This window comes from Grammomys surdaster, unplaced genomic scaffold, assembly GCF_004785775.1.
Source record: "Grammomys surdaster isolate TR1022 unplaced genomic scaffold, NIH_TR_1.0 125793, whole genome shotgun sequence".
NCBI classification, from domain to species: domain Eukaryota; kingdom Metazoa; phylum Chordata; class Mammalia; order Rodentia; family Muridae; genus Grammomys; species Grammomys surdaster.
Window position 1 is genome coordinate 732754 of NW_021620624.1, and position 19171 is coordinate 751924.

At 41.8% G+C, this 19171-nt stretch overlaps 1 protein-coding gene across 1 annotated transcript; it reads left to right on the top strand.

Annotated features, from left to right (window-relative positions):
- Positions 1-773: 773 nt before the first annotated feature.
- Positions 774-18093, top strand: Psmc2 (proteasome 26S subunit, ATPase 2). Its single transcript, XM_028789170.1, has 12 exons — positions 774-931; positions 7217-7254; positions 8071-8152; positions 8845-8944; positions 11868-11999; positions 12382-12454; positions 12953-13048; positions 13658-13822; positions 14805-14892; positions 17364-17566; positions 17667-17763; positions 17852-18093. The coding sequence occupies exons 1-12, from the start codon at positions 862-864 to the stop codon at positions 18007-18009; spliced, it is 1302 nt and encodes a 433-aa protein (XP_028645003.1). The 5' UTR covers positions 774-861; the 3' UTR covers positions 18010-18093.
- Positions 18094-19171: the final 1078 nt, after the last annotated feature.

Sequence of the window (19171 nt, forward strand, 5' to 3'; positions counted from 1 at the left end):
TCTATTTTTTTCCAGCATCCCTCCAAACTTTATTTTCTTTTTAAAAATAATAGCGATCCATGGGTCAGGCCTGTTGGCGCACACCTTTCATCACAACAGAGACCTTTAAGTTCGAGGACAGCCTGATCTGTTGCCGGATAGCCAGGACCACAAAGAGTCCCTGTCTTAAGAAGCAAAAAAAAAAAAAAAAAAAAAAAAAAAAGTGCTTTTGATTTTGATTTGAACATCCTTCCATGCGTCTATTTATTGGCATTTGTGTATCTCCTTTAGAGAAATATGTCCAAATTCTTTACCCCCTTCCTCTCCCTCTCTTTTAAACGTCCCTCCCCCTTTCCCATCATAACAGCCGGATTGGTTGTTTTTGTTTTGCTTTTTGAAGTTGCAGTTCTTTGTATAACCTGGATACACATTCCCTAACGGAAATGCATTACCTTAATTCAATTTACAGAACTAGCCTCCAATTAACTGTGTCTAAACTGCCAGGCATTTTACAAACTGTCATTTAGCGCCTTTCCAATCGTGTGAGGTAAAGAGGAAATTTATATTTAGAGATGTAATAAATTACCCGCCTGAGTGTGCTAATTACTAAATAAAGATTTAAGCTCATCAGCTGAGCCAGGGTTAATCTTAGAAGTTCCTGCTGGGGTACCTAAAAAGACCCGACTTGTGAGGGCTGAACAAATGTCTTCTCCTAACAGGCAATCCCTCCAGCCCGCCAGTGCGCGCAATCCCTACGTGCAGGGTGAGCCGGCGCACGAGCGCTGAGCTACTTCCGGTGGGGAAGAGAAAGGGAAGACACCAGCGGAAGCGGGAGACGTGCTGTGTAATCACTGAGACGCCGAGGCGTTTGCGGCTTCTAAAATGCCGGATTACCTAGGTGCGGACCAGCGGAAAACCAAAGAGGATGAGAAGGACGACAAGCCCATCCGAGGTGAGAGGACACGAGCTCGCCCTCCCGCCCGTGAGGGACGGACGCTGGCACCGCATAGGTGCAGGATTCCCGCCGCCTCGGTGCCCTGTCGGCCGTGGACTCGAGCTGTGACGGGTCTGGGCCGCAGCTCTGTCTGTCTCTTATCTGTTCCTTACTCACTTCAAGCTCTGGATTCTTCTCCTGCTGGTTGACTTTTTTTTTTAATCGAATATTTTGCCAGGCGCTGAAGTTCTGTGTCTAGTGTGGCCTTGCAGGTCTTCAAAAAGAGGCCAGCCAGACCTTATCCCCTCCTTCCCAGTTGTAGCAGCTTGGTGCTATCACTGTGAAGGGACAATCCTGAAACACGATGGTTCAAAACTCAATTCAAGAGAGATAAACTCTCATCCTTGTCCTTTGATTCTAGCCAAGAAATGAATTGCCATTTTACGGGTTTTTTCTAGATATTTTAGTGTGTGTGTGTGTGTGTGTGTGTGTGTGTATTTATTAGACACAAGACTCGCCTGTGACTCTCGTATAACAGCATCTTGAATTTAGAGATTTCATGATAGCAAGTGCTGGTCTCTATGTACTTATTGTCCTATGTTGTGGCTGTACAATAACATTTAATTATTGGTGGAGATTTCGAATGTTCCAGGCCACAAATGACCGTGTTATATCACCTACCACATGGAAGTTACAGGCTAAATTCTAGAAGCAGGGATGCCATTTTGCCAAATTATTCCCTATAGAGACTAGACTTGTTGACACTTTTTTTACTCAGTGTGTAAGATGTGGTCAACATTTGGATGTAATCTCTGCCCGACACCTTTTTTAGTTACATCTTCATGCTTTGTTTTAAACCGTTTTTACCTTAAAAATTATTTTTCAGTGTTGCAGTGTCTCGCTCTTTCCTTTCTTAACAGTTTCAACCTCTTCTGGCACCCGTCCTTCACCATTTATGCCTCTTCCCCCAGAAAAAAACATTTTTTATCTTCACCGACTCTGCCACATGGCTTAAAAGTGTTTTACACCATTGAGAGTTTCAAGTGCTCAGGGCCTATTGAAAAGCTTAGTCAGAAAATGTGTGTGTCACCTGTTTATGCTAACCTATGTGTCTCTCTGGATGTGATATTTTATAAAAGTATTCAGATCGTTTTGGAGTTGAAGTATGACTAAAATCTGTTGAATTTTATGTGCATCTTATATGGTCTTTACAGAACCCTGTGAAGGTAGAGTTCTCTCTGTGTTAGATGATGAATTTAAAGCTGGAGAAATTAAATGGTTTTCCTACGGTAACCTGGCAGATACATGACGTATTTAAGCCTATCCCTGAAGTTGCTGCACGTTCCAGCCCTGTGATTTTTGGCCCTTGTCTTGGTTCTGTGGCCTCCTTTTGAGTGGCTTTGAGAGTCTGATACCCTGGGATCACCTGCCTTCTGGTGACTGACCTCCCAGTCTGGTGACTCTGAGACTCCATTTTCACTTCTAAAGTGGCAGATTTCCCATTATGCTTTATGTTCTCCCTTTTTAACTCTGGGAACTTCATTTTTTTTCTTGTCTCCTTCTGCTTATATGCTATCCACATTGTTCAAACCAGTTCAAACTTGTGTGGATCATTTTACTTCAGCTCAAGCTTTGAGTTCACCTGGCTCCTCCTGCTGGTTATTGTGGTTGTTGGCTCCATTTGGCCAGAGTAGTCTCAGGCAAGCCTTTACCTCTTCTTCAAGCCCTCAGTTTATCCCATGCTCCTGGCAGATGGATGACTTTTCTCCTTTCCACCAAGAGTACTCTTCTGTGTTAACCTTTCCCTCAGTTGTGCCCCAGAGGACTCAGTGCCAGTTTCTGTCAGATCTAACATCATCTCTGTTCCTGGTCTTACCTCTCCTTCTCTTCCCTGGGACGTAGTCACTGCTCCAGTTTGTTTCTCTATAGAAGTTTCTCCTTTTGTTTCTCTAAATATACCAATATCTACTTTGTCTTAAAAGCATACATTTGAGAAAATCTATTCTCTCTTTTCAACCTACAACCCATCTTCTTCATTGTCCCTTCTCCCTCCCTGCCTTCTTTTCTTTCTCTCCCCTTCTTCCCCCTGTCTTTCTCTTCTCTCTCCCTCTTCCTCTCCCTTCGTTTCTTCCTTCTTTTCTCTCTCCCTTTCCTTTTTTCTCCTTGCCTAAACAGCTGGAAGGATGAACTCAATATTAGTAGGACCTAGATGTAAATCTTGGTGGTGGTTCTTACTAATTGGCCATGGAATAAGAAAGAAGTCACTTACCTTTTTTTTCTTCAGTGTAGTTTGGAAGCAATCTTGTATGTGGGATGAAGTATACATCCATTTGTCTCTAATCACTGTAACTCACACAGTGACTTGTGAACAGATGACAACTTCTGTTGTCCTGACTGTCTGCTGCTTAACTAGGTAACCTTACTAAGTGTCTCTGACCGAACTTTACTGCTTGTCTTCTTTGCTGCTTCCCTTTCCTTCATTGTGTCCTATAATAGTTTCTCTAGAATTTCCTTTCTGGTGATTTCCTCCATTCACATCTAGAACTGTCTCTTATATGATTTTCAGTTAAACCCCACCCCCACCCCCCCAGTTTATAAAGGGTTACTGTGGAAGGTGACAAGCAGGGTAGGATCACTTCTTCTTGGCAGCTGCTTTCCTTGAGGCCCCTAGTAGGCTGCTCAGCTCCTCACTGCTTCCTCTTGGTGTACCCCACCTTCTTGAATTTCAGCTCCATTTGTTCTTGGAGACCTTGGGGAACATTTCATAAAGCCACTCACTTCCTGGAGCATGTCTTCAAAGAATTTGGTATGGTTAGTGAGGCATTGACATTTTGTGATCTTTGTTGAGGCCCATGGCTACTACTCTCCAGTGGCAGCCAAGACCAGGAGGACAAGGTCACTTGGAACCCATTTAATCTCTTTGACTTTATTTTGGCACTGAAACTCTACTATCCGATTTCTCTGCCTGCATTGTCACATTGGAATGTGTTATGGTCTCTTGAGATTATCATTAGATTCTGAAATTTATAGGACAAATCATGGGTCTTAGACAGTTATAGTTGTGACTATGACTTTATTGTGATTAGATGCAAAGACAAAAGGGACAGCAGTGACTTCCAGAGGAAACCAGATATAAGAATTGCACAGATGCTCCTGATTGTTTCAACAACAAGATGGTGTTGTGATTTAATTATGAGTTTGGGAAGAGTGTCGGAGACTCTGTGCCAGAGCTTGGTTTGTTTTTCATTGGGGGTTGGATATTTAGGCAGGCTTTGCCTAGCCCATACCGAAATTCCAGACTCTCCAAAAGAAAGTTGGTGTTATGCATAAGCTGTTATTTGTGTATATAGTTTTGGCACAGTGAGTGACTCTTAGTTTTGGAATGATCAAAACTCCCCAAATCCAAGTTTTCAGACAGCTGGCTTCCAAAGGGTAGCAGGTCAGCTGACTCTTCTTTGTAGGTAAAGATAACCGAAGCTTAGGAAAATTGAAATGGATCAAGGTGTCTCTCTCTGCCAACCAGTTTCTCTAGTTATTATCTTTGCACACTGAGGTTCCCAGGCACAAAGCCTGAGAATTGTTTGATTTTTTTTCTTCTTTGCTCCCAATTTACTCTGCTAACATGTGTACTGCAGATACTTACTCTCCAGGCGTGTCTAGTTCTGGCTTTTTCTTTTTCCTTCCTTTTTTTTTCTTTCTTCCTTTGTTTTTTGCAGTGCTAAGGATTAAACTTCCAGCTTCTTTTCTTTTCTTTTCTTTTCTTTTTCCAGACAGGGTTTTTCTGTGTAGTCTTAGCAGTCCTGGTCTATAGACCAGGCTAGCCTCAAACTCACAGAGATCCACCTGCCTCTGCCTCCTGAGTGCTGAGAATAAAGTCGTGAACCACTACCGCCTGGCACTTCCAGCTTCTTACATGCTAAGCCCAACTTTGTCTTATAATTTACACTATTGTGAGAATCTTGTGACCTTGGATTAGCCTCATGTACTCCATTTTGTTGCTTAGACAGTTCTTCCTAAGATAGTTTTGTGGGTTTTTTGAGACCGAGTCTTTCCATGTAGCCTTGGCTGTCCTGCTCTGTAGACCAGGCTGAACTCAAGCTCACAAAGATACTGCTCACCTCTGCCTTCCAAGTGCTGGAGTTAAAGGCGTGTGCCACCATGAGATACAGTTTTTGAACATTAAATGTACTGTGGTCCTGGCCCTCAAAGACTGCATTACCAATACCCTAACTCTCCACTACCTTTACTCCCTAACAAGTGCTGCTTCACCCAGACTGCTCTGGTTGCTGTTAAATAAGTGTGCTTTTCTTCTATTCACACTTCAAAAAGAGCCCATCTTCTTCTTGGATTGAAAAACATTTCTTTAAAATATGTACAGTTGATTTTTAAAATATTTGTTTATCGATGTTTTGCTTGCATGTATGTATGTATAATCCATGTGTGCCTGGTACCTACAGAGGCCCGAGGGCAGTGTTGCATGTCCTAGAACTAGAGTTGCAGGTGGTTATGAGAGCCCAAGGTTGGCACTCGGAATCCAGCCTCAGTACTCCAGAAGAGCAGCCAGTGCTTTTAACATCTTGTCATCCCCTACAGCTGAATTTTGATGTTGGTAGTAAATGTATTCTATAAAGTCTTGTAAATGATAGATTAACAAATACTGAACCACTGCTTGTAGAAAAATTCTCATTCACACACACAGTATATAGACTCTAATGCTACAATTCTAGAAACAACTAGTCCTAGTAGGTGTTTATTCTTTATTTTACAGAAGTGATGTTACTTGCCTGAGGCTGTCCCACTAACAGAGTCCAGAATTGGGATTAGTTTCTATCAGACTTGGCTGAGCTTTAAACTCTACACTACATTAACTCCTACCTGTCATATCTCCTCTGTGTGAGAGCCTTGAGACGGGATCACTTTCTGGTCATGCTCCTTAATGCCCACGGAAACACATGACTATTGGCTTGGGGTCATAGTTAGAGTTCATTGATGAGGTAAATTCACAATGCATAGTGTACCATTAAAGAGGTATAAAATATGTATCATTTAGAGATAGACTTAAAATTTTATAATACCAGATAACTGCTGATAACACTTAGGTAATTACCATCAAGGACTCCCTCATATTTTTAAAACAGTTTCTTTGTAAAGACAAATTATATGCATGGTCAACATTTTTAACCTTATTTGACTTAATACTTGAGTATCTTTCTATAAGAACGGTTGTAACATGTAGTTTCTACTACCCCGCTTTAAGCTCGGTGAACTATGCTACCAGAGCGTGCGAGTGTGCATGTGTGCGGTGTGTGAGTGTGCATGTGTGTACGCACACCCGCAGCAGTATCAGTCCCTTCTCAGGTTCCCTTGTTCCTTTGTATCTGCATATGAAATACACACGAACACTAGCTTATTTTTGATATGCTTTTAGCTCAATGGCAGGCTCTTCTAAGCCTTCCGGCTAGCATGCCCTTACCTTCACTACCAGCTCAACACCTCTGAATCTTCCCTCAGCTTAATTGCTCAGTTACCTTTAGTCCTAGCTCAACACCTAAATCTGCCCTCAGCTTAGTTGTGTTTCTAATCTCCCATCTGCTACCCAGGCCCAGTCAGGGAAGTGGCCAATGGCCACTTCACCCTAGATCTCACATGGCTGGTAGCTCTCTCTCCCTCCAAAGGAGTGGTGAATCCTCTTTCCTCCTACTGCATCTCTTAGCCTGTCTGTGGGAACCTGGAAGTGGGAAGTCTCACCTCCTCTGTCCAGCCATTTGCCCTAGCATCTTTATTGATTAATCAAGAACCAATTGGGGAATAGGACCTTCAGTGTTCACATGCAGATTCCTGATCAAAGCATCAGAACCACCCCCTACAAACTGTTTTCATTTTAATGGCTGCTTTGTATTTCTGTCTTGTGTTTTCTTTTGTGTTTTTTACTTGGATTTCCCTGTGTAGCCCTGGCTGTGTTGGAACTTGTTCTGTAGACCAGGCTGGCCTTGAACTCAGATTCTCCTGGCTCTGCCTCCCAAGTGCTGGGATTAAAGGCATTTGCCATCACCACCCAGCTGCTGCTTTATATTTCATTGTATGAATATAGCGTGAATTTTTTTTTTAACCAAGATCCATAGTGGGTATGTTTTATTTGTGCAGTATATTATATAAAGTAGTAATCTTGTATGTGATTCATTCTCCCTTTCCCTTACTCAGATTTTGGAACTCCATTACAACATTTTGATTTGAGCAGAAAAGGTGACCAGTGTACCTCTCTTGTTGAGCTTCATGTTAATTTTTGTTTCTGTTTTGTTTTAGCTCTGGATGAAGGGGATATTGCCTTGTTGAAAACTTATGTAAGTCTTTCAGATGGCTACAACATGGAGATGTTTTGTGTTTAAACAAAACTTGTTTTTGTTTTGTCTTTCTAAACTGATTAGAAGGGACTGTCAAAGAGCTCACACTAATTAAGAGGGGTTATCTGCCCAGAGTTTCCGTCTAGTTTACAACAGAGTGGGTATGCAGCATGTCTAACCTTACTCCTGATTTTTATACAGCCTCTAATAATGAGGGCTAGAATATTGAACGATAATTAAGTGACGTGTGTAAATGTTCACTGTAATTAAAATGACTGTGACAAAATTAATTTGAAATGGAAAATGTATGTGCATAGACATAGGCTACTTTCCAACTAGGCATGGTAGCTCTTGTCTCCCACCCAGCACTTGGGATGGCTATGAGGGTGAGGCCAGCCAGGACTACTTAGTAAGGTGCAGATCAACTAACTACAGAGCGAGCCCGTCAGAATATGCAGAAGTCGCTGCTTTAGGAACATGTCTGAAATGTTCTCCCTCCTCTGATCTTACTCCCCAGGTTCTGATACAGTAAGGCTTGTCAGATTGCTACTGTTAAAAGTTGTATGTGAGCCGGGCGGTGGTGGCGCACGCCTTTAATCCCAGCACTTGGGAGGCAGAGGCAGGCAGATTTCTGAGTTTGAGGCCAGCCTGGTCTACAGAGTGAGTTCCAGGACAGCCAGGGCTACAAGAGAAACTCTGTCTCGAAAAACCAAAAATAAATAAATTAATTAATTAATTAAATAAAATAAAAGTTGTATGTGACAGTAGCAAGCTGCTGATATGCAGATGTTCTAATTAAACTGATCTTTATCACAGGGCCAGAGTACTTATTCAAGGCAGATCAAGCAGGTTGAAGATGACATTCAACAACTTCTCAAAAAAATTAATGAGCTCACTGGTACGTATTTATCCCAACTTCTTTTCTTTACATGAATTGTTGTTTGTGCTAAAGTAAAATTTTAAATATAAATTTGAAGTTAAATTATGACGTACAGATATTTTAAAAGTTCTAAGAAATTTGACCACACTCACAGTCTTTTACTACATGCTCTTTGACAACTGTGTTTAATCCTTATGGAACTAAGTAACATCATCCTTTACACAAGTAATATTTCTGCTGGTCAAAGCCTGGCTCAGTAAACTCTAATACATCAAAAATGTATATTGATTTAAAAATGTGATTTTTTTTTTTTTAAATCCGGTATGTATATTGTCTGATTCTTTACACTTTCTTGGGAATTTAAATAGTGAAGTCTTATAGTACAAGAAAACAAAGCAAAGCAGAAGTCATGTAGGCATTACCTTTTTTGTTCTGATTGCTTTTGGGTAGGGCTATAGGGTAATGATTCTGTTTGAAGACATTAGGCAGTGGCAGGAGGCAGCTTGACTCCTGTGATGTGCAGAGAGGTAGCACTCATGGTCTGTGTGTAGTGGCTAGAAGGCAGGGACGGTGCCAGGCATCCTGCAGAATGTACAGGACAGTCCCTGGGAAAGGAGTTACTCAATCCAAAATGCCAGCAGTGCTGGGGTTGAGAAAGTCTTAGGGTGGTGTGCTACGTTTGCTAAATTGTGTCATCATTCTCTTTGTAGGTATTAAAGAGTCTGACACTGGACTGGCACCTCCAGCCCTCTGGGATTTGGCTGCAGACAAGCAAACACTTCAGAGTGAACAGCCGTTACAGGTTGCAAGGTATGCACCGTGTTCTTTGGGGATTTATTTTTATTTCTAAGTACATTTTAGAGTTTGGGACCATACAGTATTTAAAAGAACTTTTTTGTTTCACATTTCGTAAATAAAGCATCTTAAACTAGAATTCTGTATCTTAAGTAGTTACTAAAATGTGTGGTTAGGATCATATACAAGCTGAGATGCTCAGAAAGTACAGAGGACAGTGTGGAAACCTCAGTTCTCACAGTGCAGGGCCCTTCTCGTCCTTACATGCATCTCTGTATGTGTGACTGCATGCAGACAAGTAATCTTGAGTCCTTCCATTTTTTTTTAATTACCTTTATTGTGTGAGCATTCCCATGTGCATAGTGTGGGTGTTGGGGTCAGGAAGTAACTTTTGGGAGTCCTCTCCTTTACCATGTAGATTCTAGGCAGTAAATTCAGAGCACCAAGTTTGGTGGCATGCCCCTGTAACTGGTGCTCAGCCATCTTACCAGCCCCTTGAGGTATTTTTATTTGTTTCTTTGTTTGATGTTTTTTTTTTTTGTTTTTTGTTTTGTTTTGTTTTGTTTTGTTTTGGATACAGGGTTTCCCTGTAGCCCTGGCTATCTTGGAACTCACTCTGTAGACCAGGCTGACCTTGAACTCAGAGATCCACCTGCCTCTGCCTCCTGAGTGCTGGGATTAAAGGCATGGGCCACCACAAATGACTGATGTGTTTTGTTTTTGAGTCTGCCTTGCAAATTATAGGTCTGGCGGCCTAGAGCTGTGTATGTCGACTAGGCTGACATGAAGTCGGCTGGTCCTTTAGCTGTGTCCCGAATGCTGGGAGTACAAGCCTGCTGTGCCAGGCCTCTGTCCAGGCCCAGCCCCATCGCTTTACGAGGATGTATTCTGTTCTGGTGTGCTTTCTTATTGACACTGAGTGTGAGGTTGCTCTCACACTTGTCACTGATCTTTAGACATGGCTTCCTTAGGTCTTTGATGATAATCGTGATTCTTTAAGTTGCTGTTTAATGAGACCAGCACCTTAGCTACCCGAGGGACAGTTTCTATGGATGATTTATTTTTTCCATCCTAGGGCCATGATTTCTTGCTTCTTTTGATGTGTTCTAAGTGTTAATCTGACTGGGGTGTGGTTCAGTAATGGCTTTTTTGGCCCTGGGTGTAAAAACAATTAACTGTCGTAGTAGTTCATCAGCTCTGGAAGTGAGGACCCCTTTCCACAGTGTTGGCTGTTGGTGGTGCTTGCTGTTACTCTTTAAGGGCTTTTGTTTGTTTGTTTTTGTCAGCCTCTTGTTTGCTCAACTGATGATAATTGTGGCTGACTGCTTTTCTTAGATTCCCTGCTGATGTTTTCCAACTAAGCTTGGAGGCAGCTCTGATTAGAGACAGGCTCTGAGATAACAGCAGGCCAGGCAGACACTTGACAGGCCCTTGAGTTTGGACTCTGAGGAATGCTGAACACATCCTGCCCCTCTAGCTGTCGCTTCTGCTTTTCCTGGATCCACTGTTGTGAGGCTGGTGGGTTCAGGTTTCCACACATGTGTGGAGAGGAGGAAGAGACTGAGCCGAGTTAGCTGCACTAAGATTCATTTGTTTTTACTGAGATTCAGTTTATAATTTACCATTTTATTATTAATGTTTTTAAAAGTTAGATATTAACTCTAATGGGATGTCATGTGGGTAGAGATCAGAGAAAAATTTGTAGGAATTGATTCTTTCTTTTCACCAGATGGGTCTTAGAAATCAAAGTCAGATCATTGGGTCTGGCAACGAGCACCTTTTCCTGCTGAACAGCACGAGCCACCAGGTTTTGTTTTTGTTTTTGTTTTTTTAAAGGGGGGGAGATCTTGTAAGTAAGAATATACTGTTGAAGGCCCTTATTCTGCCATTTTCTAAGTTAGTGTTTCTGTATGTATACTTCTTTCTTTTTTTTAAAGATGGGATCTCACTCTGTAGCCTAGGCTAGTCTCAAACTTATAGTGATTTTCCTGCCTCTGCCTCCTCAGTGCTGGGATTATAGGCATGGGAAAACCTACCCTGCCTACTTTTTAAACTGTAGCTTAGCCAGGCTGATGTGGTAGTACATGGTGGTCTGTCCACACCTGTAATTGTAGCCCTCGGGAGGCTCACCATGTGTTTGCTGCTGACCACAGCTACAATTAAGACCATGTCTTAAACCAAAAGACAAATGAACACCCCTGCCCCCACTGCCTTCCCCATGATTAAAAGTACCAAAAACCTACCTCTGTGCCTTTCGAGCAGCAGGCCAGTCAGCTAAAGTAATATACACTAAATTCTTCCTTATCATGTGTGCTATAAACAAGATATTTTTCCACCAGTGCTGTCAGCATGCCCACTCTAGAGGCTGTTATATATTTCTCTGTATTTGTTGCTATGGTTTATGTAATAGCTGCCCAAAATGAATTTTATATTCAGTTTTCTATTTTCTTTAGTAGATACTTGAGCACACATATATTGACCTTTACTAGGTCTCTCAGAGAGTGAGTATTTTCAGATTAAAAATAACAAAAATGGATTTAAAATGTAAGCCTGGGGGAAAAATAAAAACATACAATTACTGAATTTGGTATAAGACACATGGCTGCATTCTTACAGGGAAAATGAAATGGAAAGCCACCTAGACAAAAAGGTTTCTGATAAGGAATGGACATGAAGAGGAAGTCCAGCTTGAGAACCAATAATGCCACTTGTGGGTTTAGTTTTCCGGGGGAAGGGTATCATCTGAAATGTTTATGGCCTAATTAGACTGCGTGGCCCCTGGGGGCTGGACAGAAGGATCTTGAGCAGTGGCCTGGTCCCTGTGGTTGGGTCTGCACTTGTTCCGTATTGCACTGCTGCCCTGGGAGAAGTCCACTCACACGAACTCACTGCTAGGAGTTCGGATTCCCTACTCTCATGAGACCTTTTGCTGTGGTAGATGTACGAAAATAATCAATGCTGATTCGGAGGACCCAAAATACATCATCAATGTGAAGCAGTTTGCCAAGTTCGTGGTGGACCTCAGTGACCAGGTGGCACCTACTGACATTGAAGAAGGGATGAGAGTGGGGTAAGTTGGCTCTGTGCCTTCATTTTGAATGGGAAAACAGAATGCCATGGAGTACGAAGGGCCAGTGCAACCCACAGTCTTTCCTTCTCTGTGAGCTCCCTGGCCTCACACCAGCATAGCTTTCCTACTTCCACCATTCCGTCTTGTACATGGCTTGATGTGTCCAAGTTACAGAAGCTCAGCTCAGGTGGAGGTGGTACTGCTTAAGAATAGGTAACGAGGACTGACTGAGTGTCTGTAGAACACCGAATAAGTCACTCTGCGTAACTTTTTCTCTTCCTAACTTCTGGAATTGTATCTCTTTGCTCATACATAATTTGGTTTTAAACATAAATACCAGCTAAAGAACATCTATTTTGTTTTTAACTTTTTACTTCTATAGTGTGGACAGAAATAAATACCAAATTCACATTCCACTACCTCCAAAGATTGACCCAACAGTTACCATGATGCAGGTAAGAAACTTGGGGAAAGGGATTGGCATGACTTTAATGTAATTGCAAGGCAAGCATAGTGGTTCATATCTGTAATGCCAGCATCTGGGAGGCTTAGGCAGAAGGATTGCCACAAATTAATGGTAGCCTGGACTACAAAGCGAAAGCCTATTTCATAAAAACAAATGAACCCCCCCAAACAAAAGAACAATTGTATCTGTTCCAAAAAAAGTTTGAAGGTTTTAAGCAGTTAATGGAAGTTATGCCCCAAAAAGTTACCAAAAAATTAAAAGATATTTGGGGAGTCTTTATCAGTGTTTGTCACTTATAAATGTCATGTAGCACAACAAATAGTTCTTAGGACACTGGAATTAATCTCCTAACATAATAAATAATTCTCACTCCCTTTTTATGAACATTCTTGTTACAGACTGGTTTTTATGGTATTAAGTCTCCTGTGGAGGATCTGATCTGCTACTCAAAAGCCTATGAGTATGTTGTATAATCTTTCTTTCTTAGGTGGAGGAAAAACCTGATGTCACTTACAGTGATGTTGGTGGCTGTAAGGAACAGATTGAGAAATTGCGAGAAGTAGTTGAAACCCCTCTACTCCATGTAAGTAGCTGAGGGTCTCATTGCAGCTCCTCTGTGTAAAGGTGTATCAGCCTTTGTGCAGGGAGCACCAGCGCTGCTTGTGTTTTCCACAGCTTTTGAATGTTTTATTTTTCTTAATGAAAACTTGTGATATGGTGGAGATGGGAAAAGATGGTTAAATTTCAGAAGAGAGCAAACAAAGAATTGGGTGACCTGGAGTATTATCAGACAGATCTGCTACTTAGACTGATAAAGGAAACTAGGAGTGGCCATATACTGTGTACGTATGTTACTGTTGTCATGGAAGAAAATAGTTGTTGCAGTGACATGAAGAGAAAAAGTTAAGCCATAGAGAATGGGAACAGACCATACCAGAAAATTGATTTCTTAGGCACTGTAATTATTTAAAATAAAAATATGTTGTTATGGCTGGATAATTAAAGCATCTTTAAAAGTCATTTAGATACATTGATATGGTTTTGATTTAGATATTATGCCTTAGAATAAATGGAACCATTTTAGATCAAGCATACAAATTACCAGTCTAAATTGTTTCTGTATGTCTTATTTTTATATTATTTTATATCTTTACAAAAATGGTAAGTGATGAAATTTGCATCTCTGTCACAGCCAGAGAGGTTTGTTAACCTTGGAATCGAGCCTCCAAAGGGCGTGCTGCTGTTTGGGCCACCAGGCACGGGCAAGACACTCTGTGCTAGGGCAGTTGCAAATCGGACTGACGCTTGCTTCATTCGAGTTATTGGGTCTGAGCTCGTACAGAAATATGTTGGTGAGGTAAAATGAATTTGTCAAAACTAAAGTGTTGATTGTTCTGTGAGAAATTTGTGATAGATGCATAAAATTAAACAGTAATTCCCAGGAGAGGTCAGTGAGTGGATGTAAAGTGAATAAGTAAAAAAAATAACAAGTAGGCTACTTTTTAAATTTTTGAGGAACATATTTCCTTCCCAGAAGGATGGAATTTAGTGTAGTTTTGGTGTGTGAGGTTTAAAAAAACAAAACAAAAAAAACAAAATTTTATCTCAGGGACAGTATTCTGTGGTTTAATGAAAAAGAAAACATGGATTGTTTATATGTGTGAGCATGGGTATCTAGTTATACACACTGTCTAGCTAAATATATATATGTTAAAGTCTAGTGCTGTATGTTTTATATCTAAAACATACTGTTTAATATCCTTATGGATTACCAGAAGGGCTTCATGACTTAGTATGTATTTTAATTTAATATTTTGATCGAAGCTTAATCAAATTCAGTGTTCAGTAATTCCAAGTGACAGATCAAATACTTCTGTTTCCTCAAGTTTTACTACTCTTACTTCACTTAATGTTAATTTGACACCTTCTTGTCTGATCCTTAGTACTGTCTAGTAGATAGTCAAGAAAGTTATATAATATTGTGTTGAAGCTAGCAATATTAATTTGGTAATAGAGGTAGCAAATCAGGGGTTGGTTTTGTTTTGTTTTTGTTTGAGACAGGGTATCTCTGTGTATCCCTGCCTGTCCTGCAACTCTCTGTAGACCAAGCCAGCCATGAACTCAGAGATCTACTTGCCTCTGCTTCTTGAATGCTGGAATTAAAGGCATAAGCCACACTGCCTGGCTCAAACTTCAATTTTTAAAAAAAGCTTTAGGTGATAATGGTTGAGAATGTTGTTAGAAAAGGTGTTTGCAAGTGTCCAGTATATAGTTTGTTTATTTATTATACTTTAAAAGATTTTGAAATCAATGCTGTAATAATCAAATTTTCTTATTAGGGAGCTCGAATGGTGCGTGAACTTTTTGAAATGGCCAGGACAAAAAAAGCCTGCCTTATTTTCTTTGATGAAATTGATGCCATTGGAGGTACGAATGATATTTTATTGATTTAGTTCCTTTTTAGTGTGTGTGGTTAAAGGACAACCTATGGGGGTCAATTCTCTTCTCTCATGTGGGTACCAGGGGTCAATTCATGTTGTCAGGCTTGGTGGCAGGCACCTTTGCCCCTGAGCCATCCCATCATCCCTGAATGGTAGGACTGGCCTTGAATGACAGAGATTGTATTGAAAGGTGTGTGTCGATCCTGCTGTCTCTGCTGCTTTGATGTTTCTCAGCACTCATTGGCTTCAATACTATCCTGGGATTATTTGCTTTTCTGTAGCCTCTTAGATACGCTTGTTCTTTTTAGTCCAAAAACGTCCTTTCAGTGTGCTCTGAGGAGCTGCGTTAGTCATAAATTCTTTAAAGTCACTTTATCATGGAAAGCTTTCTGTTTAGTTCTTCAGTCTTCATCATCATCAGTAGTAGACTCTGTCTTTCAATACTATTAGAGAGGTGAGGCTGTGTTAACAGATAATGTGCAACATGTCCGTCAGTTAGGCCACAGAGACCCTGCAAACTTGCAGGCCAAGTTACGTTCTTTGGGAATAGAAAATGAAATATGGCAAAGAAAAGAGTAACTGGGGCAAGAGATGATAAGAGCAAGAACTGGCAAGCTGGCTAGCTTAATTGACACTGGGCTTGTCTAAGGAGGCGTGCATGTCATGGAGATGGGGGAGGTAGAGAGTAAGAGCACAGTCAAGCTCAGTTCAAATCTAGTGTCTCTTTCAGCACTCTTCAGGTGAGGAGGAATGTCAAAGATCTCAACCTGATGTAGACGGAATATAGGCTGGGAGAGCTGGATTCAGAATCGCCGTGTGCTTGTCTTAGTCTTGGGAGCTCCTCGGTGGTGGCTGTTCTAGTCTTCTCTTTCCAGAGGTTAGGTTATAGATGCAGTTCCAGTCTATGGGCAGTGCTTCCACAGATGTAGTCTCAGATGCCCCAACGCCAACTGCATTCCTCAGGGTTAGCCCCCTCCTCGTTCCCAACGCCCCAGGCGCTGCTTAGAGTCTATGTCAGCATCCCCCCATTCCCCTGTAGACCAGGTTTTCAGCTTCCTGAATGCTCCACAGATCTGAGTCAAAGCTTACTTTTCACAAGCTTAGCAGTATTCTTTTGACATTCATTCAGCATATAGTCAGTGCTTGTAATGTTTGCTGAATTTCCCAAAATGTTGTTCATAGGGGCTCTTGGGCTGCCATACCACCAACATAGCATAAGTCTTTTTCAAATGGTGTCTTTGTCAGTTGCCTTGTCTGAACTCCCAGTGCCAAGGAACAGTTTTTCTCCTTGCCTCCTGCTAATGCTGTTGCTGCCCTGGGTATGGCCTTTTTTCTAGCTGTTCAGAATGTCTGATAGTCTTTATTTTTATTTTAAATTATGTGGATAGGCAAGTATGTGCATATGTGAGTGCAGTGTCTTCAGAGGCCTGAGGAGAGCATTATACCCCCTGGAGCTGGAGTTACAGGTACTTGTGACTGTCACATAGATGATAGGAAACAGTCTGAGGGCAGAGCTATCTTCTGCAAGAGCAGTATATGCTCTTAACCCTGGAGCCATCTCTCCAACCCAGGAGAGTTTGTCAGATGCCTCGGAACTGAAATTGCAGACAGCATGAGCCCTCTGTAAGGTTTGGGAATGGAATTGGGGTCCTCTGCGAGAACAGCAAGCTCTCTTAACTGCTGAGCTGTCTCTGTTCTCCTGATGCTCTTCGGATAGCTGTTTTCTAGCTTTCTCCAGATAATTATTACCTGGAGACTCTGAGGTAACAGCTGCCATTTAAAACTCTCCCAGCAGAAGTGTTCTTGATTAATTTGCAAAACAAATTTCCTTAAGGGGTAACTTTAACAATACTTTAAAAAAATGTTAAGTAAACTTATGGTAAATTCTTTTTTCTTCTTCCTGTTTTTTGGTTTTACAAGACAGGGTTTTTCTGCGTAGCCTTGGCTGACCTGGACCTCACTCTGTATACCAGACAGGCCTCAAACTCATAAATCTCCTGCCTCTGCCTCCCAAGTGCTGGAATTAAAGGCGTGCACCACCACTGCCTCTCTTATGGTTCATTCTTTTTAAAGCAAAATTTTGTTGAGGTTCAAACCAGTCCTGAGAAGGGGCATTGGACACAGTCTCATCCCTACTCAAGAAGCTGTTTGCAGTTGATGCCTGCTGGGAAAGGAAGAAGTCACTGTTCTCCAGTGGAGGGTCACTATCTGTATCACCCACACTCTAGGGCAGGCCTCGGCCCAGGAGGAGGTGGCCAGCACAAAACAAACTATATTTTTGTGTGCTTTTCATTTTGTTTTGCTTTGAAATATTTTGCTTTCTAATTAGTTTTATAACTTGAAAGTAAGCTGTGTACTTTGCTGTAAAGGAAGGCTGTGAGCCAAGGTATGACGTGTTCAGGTCCTGAGTAGAGATGCTCTCAGTGGACATGAGCTGCTTCTCTGTCATCTTCTCAGGGGCTCGGTTTGACGATGGTGCTGGGGGTGACAATGAAGTGCAGAGAACCATGTTGGAACTCATCAATCAGCTAGATGGTTTTGATCCTCGAGGCAACATCAAAGTGCTCATGGCCACTAACCGACCTGATACTCTGGATCCAGCGCTGATGAGGCCAGGGAGACTGGACAGAAAGATCGAGTTCAGCTTACCTGACTTAGAGGTTAAAAACATAACTTTATTTTAGAAAAAAACAAAAATTCTTGAACTTTTGTCTTTTTATATAGCTTTATTTTAATATATGTGAATTCCTTAATTTTTAGGGTCGAACACACATCTTTAAGATTCATGCTCGCTCAATGAGTGTGGAAAGAGACATTCGATTTGAGCTGTTAGCCCGACTGTGTCCAAACAGTACTGGTGAGTAGCACGACAGGCAGTCCTGTTACTTTCCCATCAGTCTTCGGAGCTGCTGTAATTCAAGTTTTGTTTTCTCTCTGTTGGATAGGAGCGGAGATTAGAAGTGTTTGCACAGAAGCTGGTATGTTTGCAATCCGAGCACGGAGAAAAATTGCTACAGAGAAGGACTTCTTAGAAGCTGTAAATAAGGTCATCAAGTCTTACGCCAAATTCAGCGCTACTCCCCGCTACATGACATACAATTGAGTCCCAGAGGCTTTGAGTGAAAGAACTTCCTGCGCTTTCGTAACTTGTTGCCACCTCACAAAAATAAAAGATTTTAAAACTGTGTCAGTTCTTCCAGATCACTGTTCCCTGCAGTGCAGTGTTAGTCAGCCAGTGTCCGGGCACTGCCATCTGGGGGTTGATGCATAAGCACTCTTAACCCACAGTAACCCTCGCCCTGCTGCTGGCTGGTACTACGATTCATTTCATTGTAGATCCTCAGGAGGTGCAGGAAGTCTGCATGTTTTAGGCCCCATTACCTGTTCTCTTGACCTCTTCTTCCATCACAACACTTCGTATGGGTGTGACACGGGCATCGCGATGGGGTTTGCCCATAGTAAGGGGTTTTGAAGTAAGGTTTTGGCCAAACTGGGTTGTTTTTGTTTGTGCTACTGTGCATTGAGTTTTTGAACTAGGCAAACATCCTACCACTGAATAGTATCCCCTCATCGTGGGATGAGTGATTTTTAAAGTTGAAGAAGTATTTAATATATTGTCCACTTCCATTTGACCACTTCCACATCAGTCAAGAATTGGTGATTTTAATGAAAGATAAATGGCAGCAGGTAAAGAAGGTTAAGTGAGGATTTAGGAAATTCATAACAAGGTAAATTTAGAGAAAAATTACTTTCTTAGAGGTTGAAAGGTGGTAAAACTGGTTAAACTCACCTGTAGTGTTACTTTTAATTAATTAGATTTATTTTGAGGCAGGGTCTCTAGGAGCCCTGGCTGACTTGGAACTCACTATATAGATTAGGCTGGTCTTAAACTGGATCTGCCTGCCTTTGTTTCTGTTTCCCAAGTGCTGAGATTAAAAGCATATGCCTACAGGCCAGACACTTGTGTTGCACGTAATTTTAAAAAACTCACTTCCGCCTTTGCCTGGGACCATGGCCGGCGCTCTTGAAAACACGTTCCTACCTTTGTCCAGGACTGTGTCCTGAGTTCTGAATCCTCCCAGCTTCCCAGTTTTCCCTGGAGCTTTGACCCTAGAACCTGGCCTGTGCTCTGGCCACTCCTGGCTTCCTTTTCTGTTCCTCCTGGCTAGCTCCACCAAAGGCCAGCTACCACCTTTCCTAGGGTGGCTGTGGTCACAAAGACCAGCTACCACCTTTCCTGGGGTGGCTGTGGTCACAAAGACCAG